The 19,167-nt window shown below is 28.8% G+C and overlaps 1 protein-coding gene across 1 annotated transcript in view; it reads left to right on the forward strand.

Moving 5' to 3' along the window:
• The window catches only part of Swip-1 (EF-hand domain-containing protein D2 homolog Swip-1), a 298,599-nt gene extending 281,605 nt beyond the window's left edge, over positions 1 to 16,994 (forward strand). The window contains exons 3-4 of the mRNA XM_075353671.1: positions 11,321 to 11,455; positions 15,065 to 16,994. Of these exons, the coding sequence (XP_075209786.1) occupies positions 11,321 to 11,455; positions 15,065 to 15,205 (276 nt within the window). The 3' untranslated portion in view covers positions 15,206 to 16,994. The remainder of the gene's footprint in view (positions 1 to 11,320; positions 11,456 to 15,064) is intronic.
• Positions 16,995 to 19,167: the final 2,173 nt, after the last annotated feature.

A 19,167-nucleotide genomic window follows, 5' to 3' on the forward strand; every position in this document is an offset into this window, starting at 1 on the left:
GAGAGAGAGAGAGGTGACTGTAACAGCTGTACATCAGTGCTACAGTAGTGGTGAGAGGGGGTACTAATGATGCACTATACCCATTTAGGCACAAGTTTATTTAGAGTATTTTTTGGGTTGGGGTGTGATTTTGTAAAAATATTTTTTTGGACATTTTTAAAAAATTTTTAACAAATGTGAATAATAAAAAAAAGACATTAATCAGGCAAAATCTTGAGATACTGAGGGTGACCTTGCTCTACACCCTCACTTCCTCGACCTCTTAAGTTGAAAATTTAATGGTCTCAGTGCCCTCTGTATAGAAGTAATCTGACCAAGTTTGGTAAAATCGGTTGAGTAGTTCTGGAGATATAAGGTGTGAAATCCAAACATACACACGAGCATTTTCCATGTGTATGGGAGCATTTCCATCCGATTTTTGTGTTTTTTTGTGTTTTTTTGTGTTCCTTAGGTGTCAATACGTAAAGATTCGGTGAAAACCACATATGCCTGAATTGGACCAATTACAATACTTTCCCTAAAGCTATAGCGCTAGGCAGGAAAGTAACAATAAAGGGTAAAATAAGAAAAAAGAAAAATTTTTCTTATTTTAGGTCCGAGCTCTATAATTAAAAAATAACTAGACATTTTGTGATAGCTCTACATTTGAAATATGAAACTGAAAGGAGATAGAGCAAAAGAACAAAAAACATGCATTTCAGTTTTAAGAGTTGGGGGTTGTATTTTTGAAAAGAAATTTTTGAATTTTATATATGAATTGTAGGTGATAAATTTACTTCTCTAAAATGCCTCTGAGGAAATCAAAACTGGTTTTTTTGCAACATCCTCCACAAACTTAACAAATTTTGAAAAAAAAATTAATATAATCAATCCCTCATATATAGAAATATTTGGGTCAAATTTGAAGATAATCGGTTTAGTCAATCATGAGATAAGGCCAAAAGCAGAGCAACACATATAGGTACGTACGCATACACATACGTATGTTTTTATGGTGTAGATGAACTAGTTGGACCATAAAAAATAAAGATTTGCAAAAAGCCTGATACCCCATTTTTGACGTGATCACCCACCATACTTCCCATTTAATATAGCTATTCCAACTATATTTTCCAGGAAAGTAATACGCACAATCAATTGGAATCTTTTTTTTAAAGTTGATTAAAAATTAAATATTAATCAACATTAATATTAAGCTCTGTAAAAGACTAAAAATATACTAAGTAATATATGATTATTTATGAAAATGAATCTTCATGAAAAATTGTATATGAGGTAGCTCATTTTTCAATTTTCAATAGAGCTTAACTGATATACAGAATTCTACTATAAGAAATTATATAATTTGCTTCTTTCTCCTCTTACGTAATAAACATAATTTACTCACTCTTTTAATAGCTGTACTCACATTATTTGGTAAAGTTGTAAAGTGATTAATTTTTGTAACAATCTTTTTAACTTCCTGTTGGTTTAATAAATGTTTTTTCTTTGTGTTATTAAACTTACATATGCTACTGTAAAGAAAGAATGAAGTTTTCTAAAAGTAGGTGAATAGGTGTGTGTATGACTAATAGATCTATGTTAATTTTTTTTTAAGTGTGAAATGACTAATACTGTTGACAGAGAAAATGACTAATAATTAAATCTGCTGGAGTAGTGTAATCAGATGAATATTTTATCTCCATCAGAGATGGATGTGATATTTATTTATTTATAATAAACATATTATTTTATTATCACCTGTTGTATATAAAGTTTACTGTATATAAAATTATTTTCTTTTCATTAACATCTTAGTTTTTTCAAAACTATTGTTTTTATATTTCTTACTAATGTAAATTAATTTTAACACTTCTAATAATATTTTTTCTTGTATTTTTTAGTAAAAAAAAAAATAAAATATTCAAAATTAAAGGTTTTCGCTATAATTATTTGTTTACTTTCTACCATAACAACTGGCTGATGTTAAGTTACAGTATTTTAATGCTTGATAATTATTTTATGTGTAAAAAAGGCCAAGCCTGGCAAGGATTTGAACCCAGAAACGGAAGGTTCTGGGAAAAGGTTGGTTGAATTTACTTTGCAGCATTATAGCTGATCAACAATAAAATTTTTGCAGTTTGTTTATTTAAACGTATATTTTAATATATTTTATATTTACATTAAAAGTGAAAGCTTAATATTATTTTTTAATTATCCTTATTCTGCTTGAGGTGAGTGTGATGTTTACAGCATTTATTTTAAATATGATGATCATCTTTACTTAACTGGTAAATCATTTACAGAAATACTGTTATTAGTAGGATTTCAATGACCAAAGTATATACTATGGTGGTATTTGATAACGTTAAAAAGTTATAGATATTTCTAGAACTGAAGAAAGCCATACTAAGATTCAGAAAAGAAATACTCTGTTCCTAATTATTATTTTGTGCGTTAAAGAAGTAATACAGAAATTAAAGAATAAATTTTGAGATTGAAGTAACAATCCAAGGAAAGAGAATAATAAAATATGTTAAGAGTTGCAATGGCATTGATTTTTGGTAGAAACAACAAAAAAACGTGTAAAAAAAGTGTTGATAATTTGTTGAAAGAGAAATTTAGGTTGAAAATAAATTAAGACTAAAACAAAGTCCATGGAAAAAGCTGAATAAAGAAGGAAATCAGAAATTTATAGGTAAGGGAAAATAATGTACAAATTACAGAATTTTATTTAATAATGAAATTAAAGATTATAGATAAAGTAAGGTAGATATTAAAAGCAAGTTGACACAAGCAAGGAGAGCTTTCATGCAAAAAATAAGTTTGCTGGTTTAAATCTACAAAACTGAACGAAATTAAAAAATATATATTTGTGTGAAGTGCAGTGTTTTATTACAAAAAATAAACACAGGACAGACAGGAAAAAGATTAGGCTTTTGAAGTGTTTTGTTATCAGGTGTTAAAAATTAGATGGATTGATAAAAATTTAAATTGGAAAGGTCTTAAGACTGAGGGGAAAGAAAGACTTGAGGTAGACTTATAAAAAAGCGCCAAGGTTAATTGGTTGACAACATATATATTTTCGGGTTTAGTAAACCGTAACAAAGAGACATTGTAAGGTGTCAAAACTAGAAGAGAATAAACATTAGAATAAATTAAATAGATAACAGATGATGTCATTAACATAGTAGGTATATTAAGCTTAAAATATCTACTCAGATCAAACAGAAAGGAATGAAAAATATTAATAAAAAGGAAACTTTTATATTTTAACTAGAATATGAATTTTTTTTTGCAACATTACAGAATAGCTGATGAATTGAATGATGAGGTGAATGATTTTCCTGGTTGCATTTCATTACCACAAATGTAAAAAAAAACTATATTTTTAAAACATTATAAACAATTTTATCAAATAAATCAACTGATTGATTTTTATTTTTAAAGTATGAATAATATTTTTTTAATTTTATTATAACGTGATTGACTAAAAATTTGTGACATAATTAAAAAAAAGCTTCTGTAAATTAGATTTTGTTTGTTTTACTGTGACCACCCTCATGGATAAAAACAGCAAATTTTGACATTAATTTTATATGTCACTTTTTAAACATCAAATGATAGATAATACAAATCTTGAATGAATGAATGTTAAAAAGATTTAAGTAAGGATTTGCTGATTTGAAAGAGTTGAGTATGCTTGCAGTTAAGTAAATTGGAAGCAGATTGTAAATAGGTCACACAATACTTAGTTACACTTTTAAATACTTGTGTATTAAACAATTACCTTGAGCTGAATGAAAAAGGTGATACTTTTGCGTAACATACACAATCACTCGCTCTGTTCTATAATTTATATTAAAAATTGTACCTCTACCAAAAATTTAATAATTTTTTTTTTTTTTTAAACCAGATATCTTGAATTTTAAATTCTATTTTCCATAAAAGGTACAACTGATTTTTATAAAATTTTAAGATGTCTACTCATTTGAAATAATAAAAAATGTCCATTTATCATGTTAATACCTGGCTCAGTATTAGTGATTGTCATAAAAGAAATAGACTTTTACATTCTCTTGCTAATTTTTTTGTTTATCTAGTTGATGTGGACTGTTTAATATTAAAAACAGAATTTATAAACCTTTACATTACACTGAGTTAATTTTATTAGTAAAAAATAACTGATTCCTGGGAGATAATTTAGAAATTGTTATTTGTAGATATGATTCTTTGATAATTCCTTGTCCAACTGCAGTGGCGACTCATAGCTAAAATTAGTGCAAGTGCTACTCCAGAAAATATTTTTCTGGGCCTTTTCAAGGCCATGGTTAAAGTTTTCTGTAAAATAAAAGATCCGAAAAAAAATGAATCAAACAATAGCTAGAAGCAGGATAATATAATTCTACACTTTACCACATTCAAGAATATGGTACACGGTTGTGCTTAAAAACCGTATTTGGTTTAACCGAATAAATAATAAAATGTCAATACAGATAATATTTTTTAGTATTATTAGATAATAATATAATAAAATGTCTGCTTAAAAACACTATACTCCAATGGTGCTTAATTTAAATTTCTTTGTACACAGAAACAAACATAATTAGTTTTTACTAATTGCCTTCTCTTTCGCCCTTCCTGTGTGTTTTAGGACAGATTTGACAATCAAAGGGCCCTTGCTTTCTGCCATCTTCTGATCACTACTGAAAAAACAACTAAATCATTTTCATTTTCCTTCCACCGACTAAACTAGAAAAGGGAACAAACACACATGGAGTAAAAAAAACTATCTTCCACCAGCACTCCAGGGTTGGCACTGCGGGAGTGACAGTGTTCTCTCTCTCCCTAACAGCCTCATGTGCAGTTCCTATGTGTGGATGCACACAACAGCCAAATACCACACTGCTGAAACAGTTCCATACAAAGATTTTTGTATCTTTATATTAAACTTAAGGATTATATATTGTACAAGTATAAAAAAAGAATTAAAGAAAAAAGGACTGATTATATTAAATGTTATTGATAATATCAACTGGAAATAGGGAGTGCTGCAGTTCCACAGTGACTTTATGCAAGCCAGTACTGTTCAACTGTAGAATATGTTATTTTTTCTCAATGGACACTGGAGTGTCAGGTGAATTGTATTTATAATAAGACATTAGAATTGTAAAAAAAAGAGTGCAAAGTGAGTTATAAGAAATGAATAAAATACTTTATTTTGATAAAAATTGATATTATTTAAGGATTTTAAATATATATACTATTATGTAATGAGGAAGAAACTACTCAATCAATTGCAACCAAATTTTTACCTACGTTTCTTAGTATCATTGGAAAAGTTTTTTGATATATTAAGTCTCAAAAAAAAAGTATAAATATATATATATATATAAGTGCAATAGTGGAGATTTTCCGGTTGAAGCACAAACTTTAATGAATTGAATTAATGAACTGTGAAGGGGCTATCACTGTGTGAGCTGGATTTTAACTGAATGATTCGGATCAATTGAATGAATAATATTAGAAAAATAATAGAAATAAATTTATGTTACATAAAATAACATTAAATAAATTAAAAATTTTTTAACAAAAATTGTGACTGGGGACTGTGTGTGAGGCTAGAGTGATGAAGTATGAGAGCAGTTCATGGGAGGCTAGACCAATCATCATAATCAGCAAACGAATTGCCCCTGGGGTGCTGTTTTGGGAGGTGCAATAGGGTGCTCTTATAATATCTCTGCAAACAATCGTCCGATTTTCAAAATTCATATGGAGTATTTGTTAGTAGGTTGAAGGCTAACTTTTGCATATATCAGGTACACACTCAATCTAACAGATCATGTTTATTTGGAAATGTATGCATATAAAATGTTTGTCTGTCTGTTTGTTATCGCATCATGTGAGAACTGATTACTTTCAAATTTGCTGGATACACTCATGTTATTACAGGGAAGGTTTTAAGCCATCAACCAAGGCCCTCAGCTCTCTTGAAGGTTAAGACATTAAAAATATTCATTATTTTTACTCCCCGAAGGAGGAGGTAAAGTTGTGAATTAAAGATATTCATTAAGGAAAAAAATAGATTAATCTTTTTACTTCATTATTATATTTTTGCCACCATGGCAAAGAAATAAGTTATGAATTTTTCGTCATCAAATTTGTGTTTACTTTAGTTACAACAGTTCCTATTATTCTGTCTTTTGTAATTTAATTTCTTTTTCAGGTTTCTATAAAGCCTGAATAGTATTTTTTTTTTTTTGTCTTCAGTCATTTGACTGGTTTGATGCAGCTCTCCAAGATTCCCTATCTAGTGCTAGTCGTTTCATTTCAGTATACCCTCTACATCCTACATCCCCAACAATTTGTTTTACATACTCCAAACGTGGCCTGCCTACACAATTTTTCCCTTCTACCTGTCCTTCCAATATTAAAGCGACTATTCCAGGATGCCTTAGTATGTGGCCTATAAGTCTGTCTCTTCTTTTAACTATATTTTTCCAAATGCCTCTTTCTTCATCTATTTGCCGCAATACCTCTTCATTTGTCACTTTATCCACCCATCTGATTTTTAACATTCTTCTATAGCACCACATTTCAAAAGCTTCTAATTTTTTCTTCTCAGATACTCCGATTGTCCAAGTTTCACTTCCATATAAAGCGACACTCCAAACATACACTTTCAAAAACCTTTTCCTGACATTTAAATTAATTTTTGATGTAAACAAATTATATTTCTTACTGAAGGCTCGTTTAGCTTGTGCTATTCGGCATTTTATATCGCTCCTGCTTCGTTCATCTTTAGTAATTTTACTTCCCAAATAACAAAATTCTTCTACCTCCATAATCTTTTCTCCTCCTATTTTCACATTCAGCGGTCCATCTTTGTTATTTCTACTACATTTCATTACTTTTGTTTTGTTCTTGTTTATTTTCATGCGATAGTTCTTGCGTAGGACTTCATCTATGCCGTTCATTGTTTCTTCTAAATCCTTTTTACTCTCGGCTAGAATTACTATATCATCAGCAAATCGTAGCATCTTTATCTTTTCACCTTGTACTGTTACTCCGAATCTAAATTGTTCTTTAACATCATTAACTGCTAGTTCCATGTAAAGATTAAAAAGTAACGGAGATAGGGAACATCCTTGTCGGACTCCCTTTCTTATTAGGGCTTCTTTCTTATGTTCTTCAATTGTTATTGTTGCTGTTTGGTTCCTGTACATGTTAGCAATTGTTCTTCTATCTCTGTATTTGAACTCTTAATTTTTTTAAAATGCTGAACATTTTATTCCAGTCTACGTTATCGAAAGCCTTTTCTAGGTCTATAAACGCCAAGTATGTTGGTTTGTTTTTCTTTAATCTTCCTTCTACTATTAATCTGAGGCCTAAAATTGCTTCCCTTGTCCCTATACTTTTCCTGAAACCAAATTGGTCTTCTCCTAACACTTCTTCCACTCTCCTCTCAATTCTTCTGTATAAAATTCTAGTTAAGATTTTTGATGCATGACTAGTTAAACTAATTGTTCTGTATTCTTCACATTTATCTGCCCCTGCTTTCTTTGGTATCATAACTATAATACTTTTTTTGAAGTCTGATGGAAATTCCCCATTTTCATAAATATTACACACCAGTTTGTATAATCTATCAATCGCTTCCTCACCTGCACTGCGCAGTAATTCTACAGGTATTCCGTCTATTCCAGGAGCCTTTCTGCCATTTAAATCTTTTAATGCTCTCTTAAATTCAGATCTCAGTATTGTTTCTCCCATTTCATCCTCCTCAACTTCCTCTTCTTCCTCTATAACACCATTTTCTAATTCATTTCCTCCGTATAACTCTTCAATATATTCCACCCATCTATCGACTTTACCTTTCGTATTATATATTGGTGTACCATCTTTGTTTAACACATTATTAGATTTTAATTTATGTACCCCAAAATTTTCCTTAACTTTCCTGTATGCTCCGTCTATTTTACCAATGTTCATTTCTCTTTCCACTTCTGAACACTTTTCTTTAATCCACTCTTCTTTCACCAGTTTGCACTTCCTGTTTATAGCATTTCTTAATTTCCGATAGTTCCTTTTACTTTCTTCATCACTAGCATTCTTATATTTTCTACGTTCATCCATCAGCTGCAATATATCGTCTGAAACCCAAGGTTTTCTACCGGTTCTCTTTATTCCGCCTAAGTTTGCTTATGCTGATTTAAGAATTTCCTTTTTAACATTCTCCCATTCTTCTTCTACATTTTCTACCTTATCTTTTTTACTCAGACCTCTTGCGATGTCCTCCTCAAAAATCTTCTTTACCTCCTCTTCCTCAAGCTTCTCTAAATTCCACCGATTCATCTGACACCTTTTCTTCAGGTTTTTAAACCCCAATCTACATTTCATTATCACCAAATTATGGTCGCTATCAATGTCTGCTCCAGGGTAAGTGTTGCAGTCAACGAGTTGATTTCTAAATCTTTGCTTAACCATGATCTAATCTATCTGATACCTTCCATTATCGCCTGGCTTTTTCCAAGTGTATATTCTTCTATTATGATTTTTAAATTGGGTGTTGGCAATTACTAAATTATACTTCGTGCAAAATTCTATAAGTCGGTCCCCTCTTTCATTCCTTTTGCCCAGCCCGTATTCACCCACTATATTTCCTTCCTTGCCTTTTCCAATGCTTGCATTCCAATCTCCAACTATTATTAAATTTTCATCTCCTTTTACGTGTTTAATTGCTTCATCAATCTCTTCGTATAAACACTCTACCTCATCATCATCATGGGCGCTTGTAGGCATATAGACGTTAACAATAGTATGACTGAATAGTATAATTATTATTTATCAATATTATTCTCACAACCATAATGAAAACCTACAGTGTGGGGCTCCAGGGGGTGGAGCCCTCTGGCTAGATGGAAATGGCACCTGAAGCAAGCTCTGCGAGTATCCAGGGTGCCAGTCCCCTTGGCATATTGGAAATGGCACCTGAAGCAAGCTCTGCGAGTATCCAGGGTGCCAGTCCCCTTGGCATATTGGAAATGGCAAGTGAAACGAGCTATGTGGCCCATGGGATAGGTCCCTTTGTCCCGGGAGGCCTTGAGAAGTACCTGAATTGGCTTCAGGATTTGTCTGGGGGTGACCTGAGCACTGAAGGTCCAGGTCCTGGCTAGAAAGGCCAGCTATTTTGTATATATATATATATATATATATATATATATTTATATAAAATAATAAATCGTCTTACATTGGAAAATAAACTCTCTATCCCTAATTATTATAATAAACAAACTATTTAAAGAAAAGTAGAAGTAATATATTTTTATTACTAATATTTCCTGTTCATGACATCTTTCTCATGTTTAACATTTTATTTATCATTAAGTAACTATAATTGGATATCAGCCAATTGTTGTCAACCTGTTGTTATCAAAGAAAACAGATAAATTACTGATGCAATTATTTTTTATTGTTATTATCATCAGTTGATGGCTTTCTTTATTCGCACTGTTTATCCATCATTTCTGGCTGGGAAACAGTTGTCAGATGTAATAACTCTTTCTTGATGTCAGAAAATTAAAACATGAGAAACTGTAGGAAAAAATGGCTACTCTAATTTCATTTGAATATTATATAATCTAAACCAAAGATATATCTAATTGTAAGTGGACCCTAAAAATTCCCATAGTGCTATTTAAAACAGTTATATCTGTGAAATTTATATGACTGGCTTCAGAAATTGATATATTGTGCTGTAGTATTTTTCATAAATTTTTTCAGATAGAAAAGTGTGTAACACAGTAATACAGATAGGCATCTATGTATCAACTATGTATGTCAAGTTTCCAATATTTATTCGAAAATATACAATTTTTTTAAGATGATAAATTCCCAACATAAGTTCAAAGTCTGTATATGAGAATATAATGAGAAAGTTATGTCTTATGGAAAATCCCAAGCCTAAGCAGAATTCAAACACAGAACCTTTCAGATGAAAGGTTGTGATGCTACTCTCTGCCACAGAGACTGGTGAAATAGCTATGTACATATTGAAAATACTACTGGTTATTACGCTGAAAGAATTAATGTGGATTGGAGCTTGATAATAAGATATTTTTAGTTTTTTACCTCAATAGATTTAGTAAGAAAAGACTCAAAATTGTTTTAACATAAACTCACTTTAAGATAGTAACATTTTCTACCATGTTTTTTGTGGTATAAGTTAATGACAACTTCCATGAGGGAATGGTAGTATCTTTCATTAAAAAATCTTGGTTTGAATCCTGATCTGGTTTGGCATTTTTTTATTTCCTGTAAAAATTCATTATTATAAGCACATTACAATATCTATTTGTATTCTGCTAACATTACAGACAGGTGTTTTTAACTAAAACAAAAATGTAACATTTATTACCTTTGGTCCAAAAACACTCTCAGTTTACAAAAATTACTCTAAAAATACTTGAAGATACTCCAAAATTGAATAGTATACTTGATAGCTGCCTATATATATTAAAATAAAAGATATTCATTACATTGTGGTCAAAAGATGGGTTTAACTAAATAGCTACACTGTTACTCCACATACAGTGTAATAATTGTATTTATCATTCTTGCTTGTTTTAATAAGAGATACTGCACAGTGTGTACTTGTGTGTGAACAAAAGTACAGAATGACTTGGTGGCTCTTATCTGTTTTTATTGAAAGCAATATATTTATTTTAATAATGCTTATATTATTTTAAAATGTTCTTTTAGTTTATGTAACAGGATCAGGTAATGTTTGAAACAACCTATAATTAACTGCAGCAGTTTGTTTTACTGAATGTTTTATAACTGATTTGTTTCTTCTATGCTAATATAATTTTTTAATTATGAATTTTCTTGCAGTAGTATGACTAAAAACAAGAATAAGGTAATTTACACAATATTTTTTTTTCTAATTATGGATCTTTAGTAAGGGACATAATAGGTAAATAATTATAAATAAAAATATATATGTATGTCTGTGTAGGTGTGTTTTGAAGATCGTTTTTTTAACGTGAGAGAAAGTAAAAACTATTTTCACAGTAAAACCTATTAGCTGAAGAGTCTGTGGTTTTTTTTTATATGAATGAAAGTGGATTTGTTTAGTAATTATAATCGGTTAATTGGTTTTTATTTTTAGATAAATACAAGAAAACTGAAATAGTCTGCATTAAATAGTTTTTTCTTTTTTTTGTTTAAAAATTTTGTGTAGTTTACAACTAAACTTTAGTAAATTTTTTTCTAGGTTGTCAACTTATGTTCATTATGAGGCTAGAATAATGTTATTGTTCTTTTTTTAACTTTGTTTCAGTTTTTGTTGATATTCCGCAAAGCAAATGCAGGTGAATTGGTTGAAGAAAGTGGCCTAAGCAAGTTAGCTAAATTAACTGAAATTGATGTAGAGCAAGTTGGAGTAGGAGGAGCAAAGAATTTTTTTGAAGCAAAGGTTAGCTGATATTGACTTTTTTCCTTAAACTGTTTTTAAAGATTAAAATTGAATAATTGTTATTAATATGGTAAAAATTAATTATGTTATTTTATTTATTGCTCATATACATAAAATATATATTAAAAGAATGAAGTAGTACATATACGCTATAACAGAAATCCTTAGACATAGACGTACAGAATATACTTACATGTATATAATATATACAATATATACATTTATTTAGACAATAATTTTTTCTTCCCTTTTTTATCTTTTTATTAAAAGTTTAATAGTTCAACATATTTATAAATATTACGAGAAGATGTATGCATTTTGGACTTTTATGAAAGAAACCTCCAATGCCAAATTTTGATATGATCAAGAAGCACATTGTATCATTTATTCTAATAAGAACATTGCAGTCTGGCTTATTGCTGTTGGTTTGGTACTAGATGGCGGTCTGTTAACAAATCTACTTTTCATTTGTCTGTATTATTTCTGAACATCTGTATAGTTTTAAACATATCAGGTTATAAAGAATAAGCATTTAACTCGCTGAAAATATAAATCGATATGTATCACTGCACTCTCTTAGAAAATAATTCTTACTATATTATTCTAAAATTGCAAATCCTTCTCATACCATAAGTTTCAAATAGATAAAATATTCATTGTACTGCTTTCTAGTAAATTATATATATCTAATCAGCCTGTAGCCTAATCACAGACGAGCAGTTTATGATTTATTCTTATAAAATCAATGAGCTCACTCTATGAAAGGTAAGAATCTAAAAAAAATTAACTCAAAAATATCACACTGATTTTGCTTAGTTACATTGTCACTGATTTTAGTATAAGTTCAGTGATAATGACATATTTTGCTTGTAATTTGATGTAACTAAATTAAGTTTTAAATTGTCAGTAAAATATTTTCTTAAAGATCTCAAGGAGAATTCAGAATTTGTAAAGAGCATACCGATTGTGCTAATAAATAACTGACATATTATCTCATAATTAGTTTTACTTTTTATTAGATCATTTAAATTATCAAATTCATGTAGAATAAATAAATAAATCAGGAAATTTTGGACTAAAATTAAATCTGTTATTATGGAAAACATCTTATGGCTGAACTTATCCCAGATTTTCTAAAGCTTTTTTTCTCCGCATATTGTGGTTAACACAACCAAGTTACCACATAATTCACATAAAATAATCCTTGTTTTTTTCATGCTTGGGACTGCATTTTTTTTTCTTTAGGAATTCTTGTTTTTAACCACAAATTTTTCATTCATTTTCATTTGAAGTCTGATGAAATATTTAATGGAAGTATAATTATTATAATATTAAGTTTTTAGCTCATAGTAAATAAAATATATTTTTGTGAATGTTTCATATCATCAAACAACAAACTGAATACCTCAGCTAAATACAAGAACTGCAGATACTTGTACTAATTATTATCAATTTAATATACCATAACTGAATTATGGGGAACTGGAAATACTAGAACTGTTTGGGATATTTGTGGCCTGTGTGCATGTGTTTCTGATAAGTTACATCTATTACGAGTTTTTAGTAAAATTCTTATTGCCATATAGCTGGTCCCATATCATAGACAGTAAGTAATTAAGTATGTTAATTGCCTTAACCAAACAATTTGCATATTTGAACTGAATGTGCTGACATATCACATTTCACTCTCAAAAATGGCATGCCCATCCTTAAGAGTAACAAGTGTGCATTCTAGGCTTAATAAGGAAAATGAAGAAGTGAACTAGTATCCTGTTTCATTTCCTGAGCCAAATATACAGCACCTCAATCTAGTCACAACAAATAGCTGTTAGATGAGCATCATTAATCTTAACAAAAGCTACTGACTGTTGCTTCAGGTATATCAGGTGCTTTACATGTCACAGGCTCAGGAAAGACTGCGATAGATAATGTAAAGCAATAATTTAATGTGCCTTTTTCTATACTTAAACAATGCTTTACATGGAACTCCTTAACTGAGCAGGCGATGGTGATTTATTAGCAACTTCATTGATTTTTATAATCCTGTTTTGCTTATGAAATCATTTCTACTTAATTCTGTAATAGAGTATATATGTAAAGCATGTCATATATTTCTGTTTCATGCCAATTGCATGGAAAAACCACATAAATTCCACAAATAAATATGTATGATATACACGTTTATACAAAAATATTTTAAGTTAATGATCTCAGGTACACTTGTATTTAGCATTGGAATTTAATCCAAAATATGACACAAAAAAGCATTTTTGGTCCATTATCTTGAACCAAAATAGTTTATTAAAAAAGCTGGCAATGTATTGCAAGACTTTCCTGGCCTGTGGTCAAATTATGCAACACTTATTTGATGCAAAAATTTTCCAGCTATGCCAAAAAGTTTTTTTTTTTTAATTGGAAGCCCCAGAATCAAGAATACTATTTAGTGACTCTAATGCGTTTAAAATTATTATTAAATAAATTAAAATTGAAAACCTAAAAAAACATTTTTGGTGATTTTTTTAAAAATTAGGGGCCTCTGTATTAAAGGGTTTTTTGTGATTTTTATGCTTACAAAAATAAGTCACAAGCATTGATAATTCAGAATTTCAAAAAAAAAATATTTGATTTTAGGGGGTCACTTAATCCAGGGGGAGTATTGGATTAAATTAATGTTAAAAAAAGGAGCCCCAAAGTCCCAAAGCAATACAAAATTTTTAAAAATTGTTCAAAAATATTGAAATATAAAAAGATAACAGTCAGTAAAAAAAAAAAGTATACAGTTTAGATAAATTCAAATGTGACATTTTTTTAGGCAGGGGTATTTGTGGCCAATTTTTTTTTTTTTTTTTAATTTACTAGATATTTGGGAATAATATAATTGTTAATATTTTCTCATTTAAACACAATTGAGCTTTAAAAACTTTCAAAAAACAATTTTTTGTTGCCACAAATATATGGCTATAGAAATGGAATGGGTTGTAACATTTTAGTAATTTAAAGGTCTATTGATGTAGAACATATTCATTCTTTGAGCAAAAACATAACTTCTATTAAGCAAGAAATAGCTAGAAAATAAAAAGAATTTAATTCATTTTTTTGGGCTGGGTAAATTTAAAAAAAAAATTTGGGAAATTTGTTATCCTGATAAAAATGACTTCAACTTTTGTAAGAAAAGTTTTTTGATAAAATGTTTCAGTAAAATGAATTTTTTTTGCCAAAACAACCCCCCTTTTTTCCAGTTTTTCAAAAATTTAATACAATAAATCCCCCTGTAGAGAGCATCTTCCTATCAAGTTTGAAGAGAATTCATTTACAAAAACGGTTATTTTGGGCTTAGGAAAACATTAAAAGAAGTTTTTGTATTCTGTTATAAAAAGTTAGACCTTTTTTTTGTTATGAATTTATTTTTTTTAAATACCCTATTGAATCACAATTTTAAAAAATAGAGGGATTTTTTTAATAATTTTTAAAAATTGATTTCTGTACTTTCTCTAGTATAGCTGTATTAGCTGGGAAAGTAAAAACTATCTTAAAATATTAAAGTTATGTATTTGTTTTTTATGATAAAAAAATATTTATTAGCATTATTTTAAATTCTATTTATTGCAGATTGAAGAATTAAGAAAAGGAAGCAAATTTGAGGATGAAATTAGACAAGAACAAGAAGAGAGAAAAAAAGAAGAACAAGAAAAAGTGCAAAGGAGATTAGCGTTTCAAGAAAAAGCCGCAGTATTCCAAGCCAGCCATTAATATTTTAATTTACTACTAATGTTTTATTGTGTTTTGTTACCTTTTTTTTTATTATTTTATTTCAAAAGTCATGTAAGTTGAATGTATTTCATTTGTCAGACTTTTCCTTCTTAAACATAAATGTGTAGATAACTTAATAAAAAGAAATAATTTCTGAGTTTATCGATCCACTGCAGGATGAAGGCCTCTTTAGCACATTTCCAACTAATACAGTCTTGTGCGATCTTCTGCCAATTTGCTCCATTGTGTTTGATAATATCATCATTCTAACTTTGTTCTTTATTGTGGACATTTAAAATCCAGTGGTATCCATTCAGTTTGTACTTATGTTCATTAATAACTATAAAAAGATGTTTTTTGATAAATATCTTGTAATGATAAAAATTTATAAATTGTACGAATAATTGGGCTAAAGCAGTGATCATATATTTTTTATAAATCTTGATATTTAGTATGTGCTACTATTTTAGAGAAGGGAAAAATAAAAAGTTTGTTTTAGAAATTTCTGTTAATGAAGCTCACAGCGATTTTATTGAAAATTGTTTGATAATTATTTTATGATAATTTTTACATTATTTTATATCTTCTTTCTTTTATTAATGTTAGGTAGTAATATTTGTTTGATGTTACAATATTAGCATTCAGTATTATATAAAATGTTGGATACTTTTTTTTAATAAGTATTTTATCAACATATATCCTAGTTGTAGAATAAGTTGATAAATAAATTTAAATTGCTCATCTTATAAACATTGTGTTCTTTTTTTATACATTGTTTAATGACTCTTGTATACTACTTCATCAGCAACAGAAAATATATTATTGTTTTTTTTACAAAAATATTAAATAAAAGAAAGTTCAAATATGGAGTTCAATCATGTTTGTTTAAAATTCAGATAATTCTTTCTCATTAAAAACAAATGCTGTAACAATAAAAATAGACAGTGATAAGTTGAGTTGTTTAAATTTATTTAATAATTTTTTTTTTAAATATGAAAAAGTGTATTCATCATTAATGAATGAATGAACTCATTATTATGGTATCAAGTTTCAGGATTGCATAACTATATTTCTGTAAAGAATTTTGTACCAAATGATCTATAAAGAAATGTAAAAAAAAAGATTAATATCCATTCCTATATTCATACTGTACATGTTATATTTTTAAAATATGTAAAATTAATTAAATACAATATTTACAAATTTTTCATTTCATACCTATTATTTTAGTTCATTCATCTTGTTTCAAAAATATCTTACATTTTTTATTTGATTCCCTTTTGTCCTTATATGTACATTCCTGCACATTCATCGATATTATATATATATTTATGTACACAACTTAATGGTGGATGAAAACATTACAAATTTTATGAAACTTATATAATTATTTTTTTAGAAACTTACTCAAATAATTTTTTACTAATGTATAAAGTATTGTTTTTATATAATTTTTTTTAATATTATTCATAATATATTTTCTTGAATTTGATTATGAATTTTTCTTTTTTTGTAGAACCTAGTAATAAGGTATTTATTACTAAAAATAAAATCATCAAAATCTTATCCATTTTCCAGCTTCTTAAAATCTAAAAAAAAATAATAAAAAATTTGGGAGATATTCTTTCATATCATGTAATATTAATGTTAAACGTTATAAGAATTTATGCATTTTTTCCTTTTTTTTATAAATTGACTGTAATTTTTATTGTGTAATTTTTTTGTAAATAGTAGTGCCATAAAATGTGTATTATTCATGAATTAATAAATCTAGTGTTTATTAATTTAATTTTATGTGTATTTACTTTTTTACCCACGAACTAAAAGTTTTACATGTGGTTTCCATGTCATACATTGTTGAAAAATTATAAAATAGAATTTATTGAGTATTGAAAGTTATTAAAATGCTATCTGAGTGTAGCTATGTAGCGTTCACTCAAAATCAAGCTTCTTTGTTATTGGTAGGATAATGTGATACTGGGTGTTGTACTAGTACTTGGATTAGGTTTTGAAGGTATTCCTTGTTTGATCTATAAAGTGTGTTTGTTGATGGTCGTGAGTCGGCCACACTAATCCCACATGGCAGCCGACTGTCAATGATGATTATTAAGGTAAACATTAACTCCATGATGGTGATTATTCATGACAATTAACATTTGTTAGGCAAACCTTTGAATCATTGATCCGTGATCCAAAGACATGTAACCGTCACATTTGACCAACCAATTGAACATGCGATGAGTCTCCTCAACGTGGGTCCCTGACATCCTGATGACAAAACAAATGAATTAATTGAGTGGATATTTGCTACCAGTGGCTAGAGATGCTGATGACAATCCAGATTTCTTCTATAAACTTATCACATGCAATGAGAGGTTGGGTTCATTATTTCAGCCCAGTGACAACGCAGGAAAGTGCAACTGCACTTTATGCATTATACTCAAGAATCCAAAGGCTCTCAGTAAGACCAAAGGCTTTTCAAAAACAAAACAAATGTCTGTCAATCACAATCAGCCAGCATGTTCTCATTACACTTTTTGACTCTTACAAGAATTATTTACCTAAACTAATTGCAGCTCAATCTATAATTAGCTAATGAGTTGAACTACATGCCTACATTGTTTTCAATACACTAAGTAGCATTGTTCGGAAAACAAGTGCTACTGATGTTTTTGCTATTGTTGTTTTGGGACAGCCTGTATTTAGTTGAGAAAATAAAAAAATAACAAAATTAAAACCAAATCTTTTTTATACTATTTTATTTTTAGAAATGTGTTAAAGTAGCAAGAAATATATTTATTTACTCCTTAAAGAAATATGTGGGAAAACATGGTTTTCATGCTGTTTGTAGTTCAACAAAACAACTATGTAAAGTGTGTAGTTAACAATTTTTAAATATGGATTTTTGTTTTTATATCATTTAATTTCAGGTCATTTCAATGTTAATTTCGTTAATTTGGTCTTTTAAAATAATATTTCCACCATTTGCATTGTTGTACTGAAATGACTAAACAGTAGCAAACTATTTTGTTACTGAAATTCATAAATTTCTTCATTTACATATTTAAAATGATTATGGAAAAGAAACAAGTTAAATTAATGAGAACAAACATTTATATTAAAATTTTCAGATGAGCTTTTATATAATGTTTATTCCCTCTAACCATATTTTTTAATAATTTTATTGTAATGTTGCATACACCTGCATGGACATGTAATAATGTAAAACTTGTACATATTTATTCATAAAGGTAGTAGTTAAACTGTAATTTTACATACATCCTACTTTAAATTAATTTGGTATGTAATAAGACATTTGTTTAGAGTTTTTATAAAGATTTATTCATTATTTACAAATAGGTTTGTTTTTACATTTGAAATAATCTATTGGTCAAAACAGCTAAAAAATGTTGCTAAGTATGAATGGCCAAAACAGAATCACGTACACCTGCCAGAAAAATGTTGTACATCACTTACTCGTCAACTATATTAAGAATCCCTTCTACCTACACTTCAAAAAAAATTAGACCTTTTCAAAAACTTTATTAAGACAATGAATAAAAATAATAATGGGTTTCATTATCTGAAGGCAAAATTTCCTGGAATTTGTGATGCTAAAAGCAGAGAAGTCATTTTTGTGTCCCGAAAATAAGAACTATTAAAGATGAGAAACTTAGAGAACTGTTAAGCCAAGTTGAAAAATTAGTGTTAGTCATTCAAAAACATTGTGAGAACGTTTTTAGGAAATCATTGAGCCCTGAAATACTACGAGATTGTGGGTGAATTGTTACAGTTATGGGGGTGGTTACAGTCAAACTTAAGGTATAATATATCCTTCAAAATCCATTTCTTGAATTCACCCGGATTTCTTCTTAGAAATTCAAGGATTTTCTTCCCAGATAATCTTGGTGATGTCAGTGATGAAAAAATGGATTGTTTCCACCAAAATATTACTGTCATGG

The sequence above is a fragment of the Lycorma delicatula genome, chromosome 1 (assembly GCF_047948215.1).
Source record: "Lycorma delicatula isolate Av1 chromosome 1, ASM4794821v1, whole genome shotgun sequence".
In the NCBI taxonomy this organism is placed as follows: Eukaryota; Metazoa; Arthropoda; class Insecta; order Hemiptera; family Fulgoridae; genus Lycorma; species Lycorma delicatula.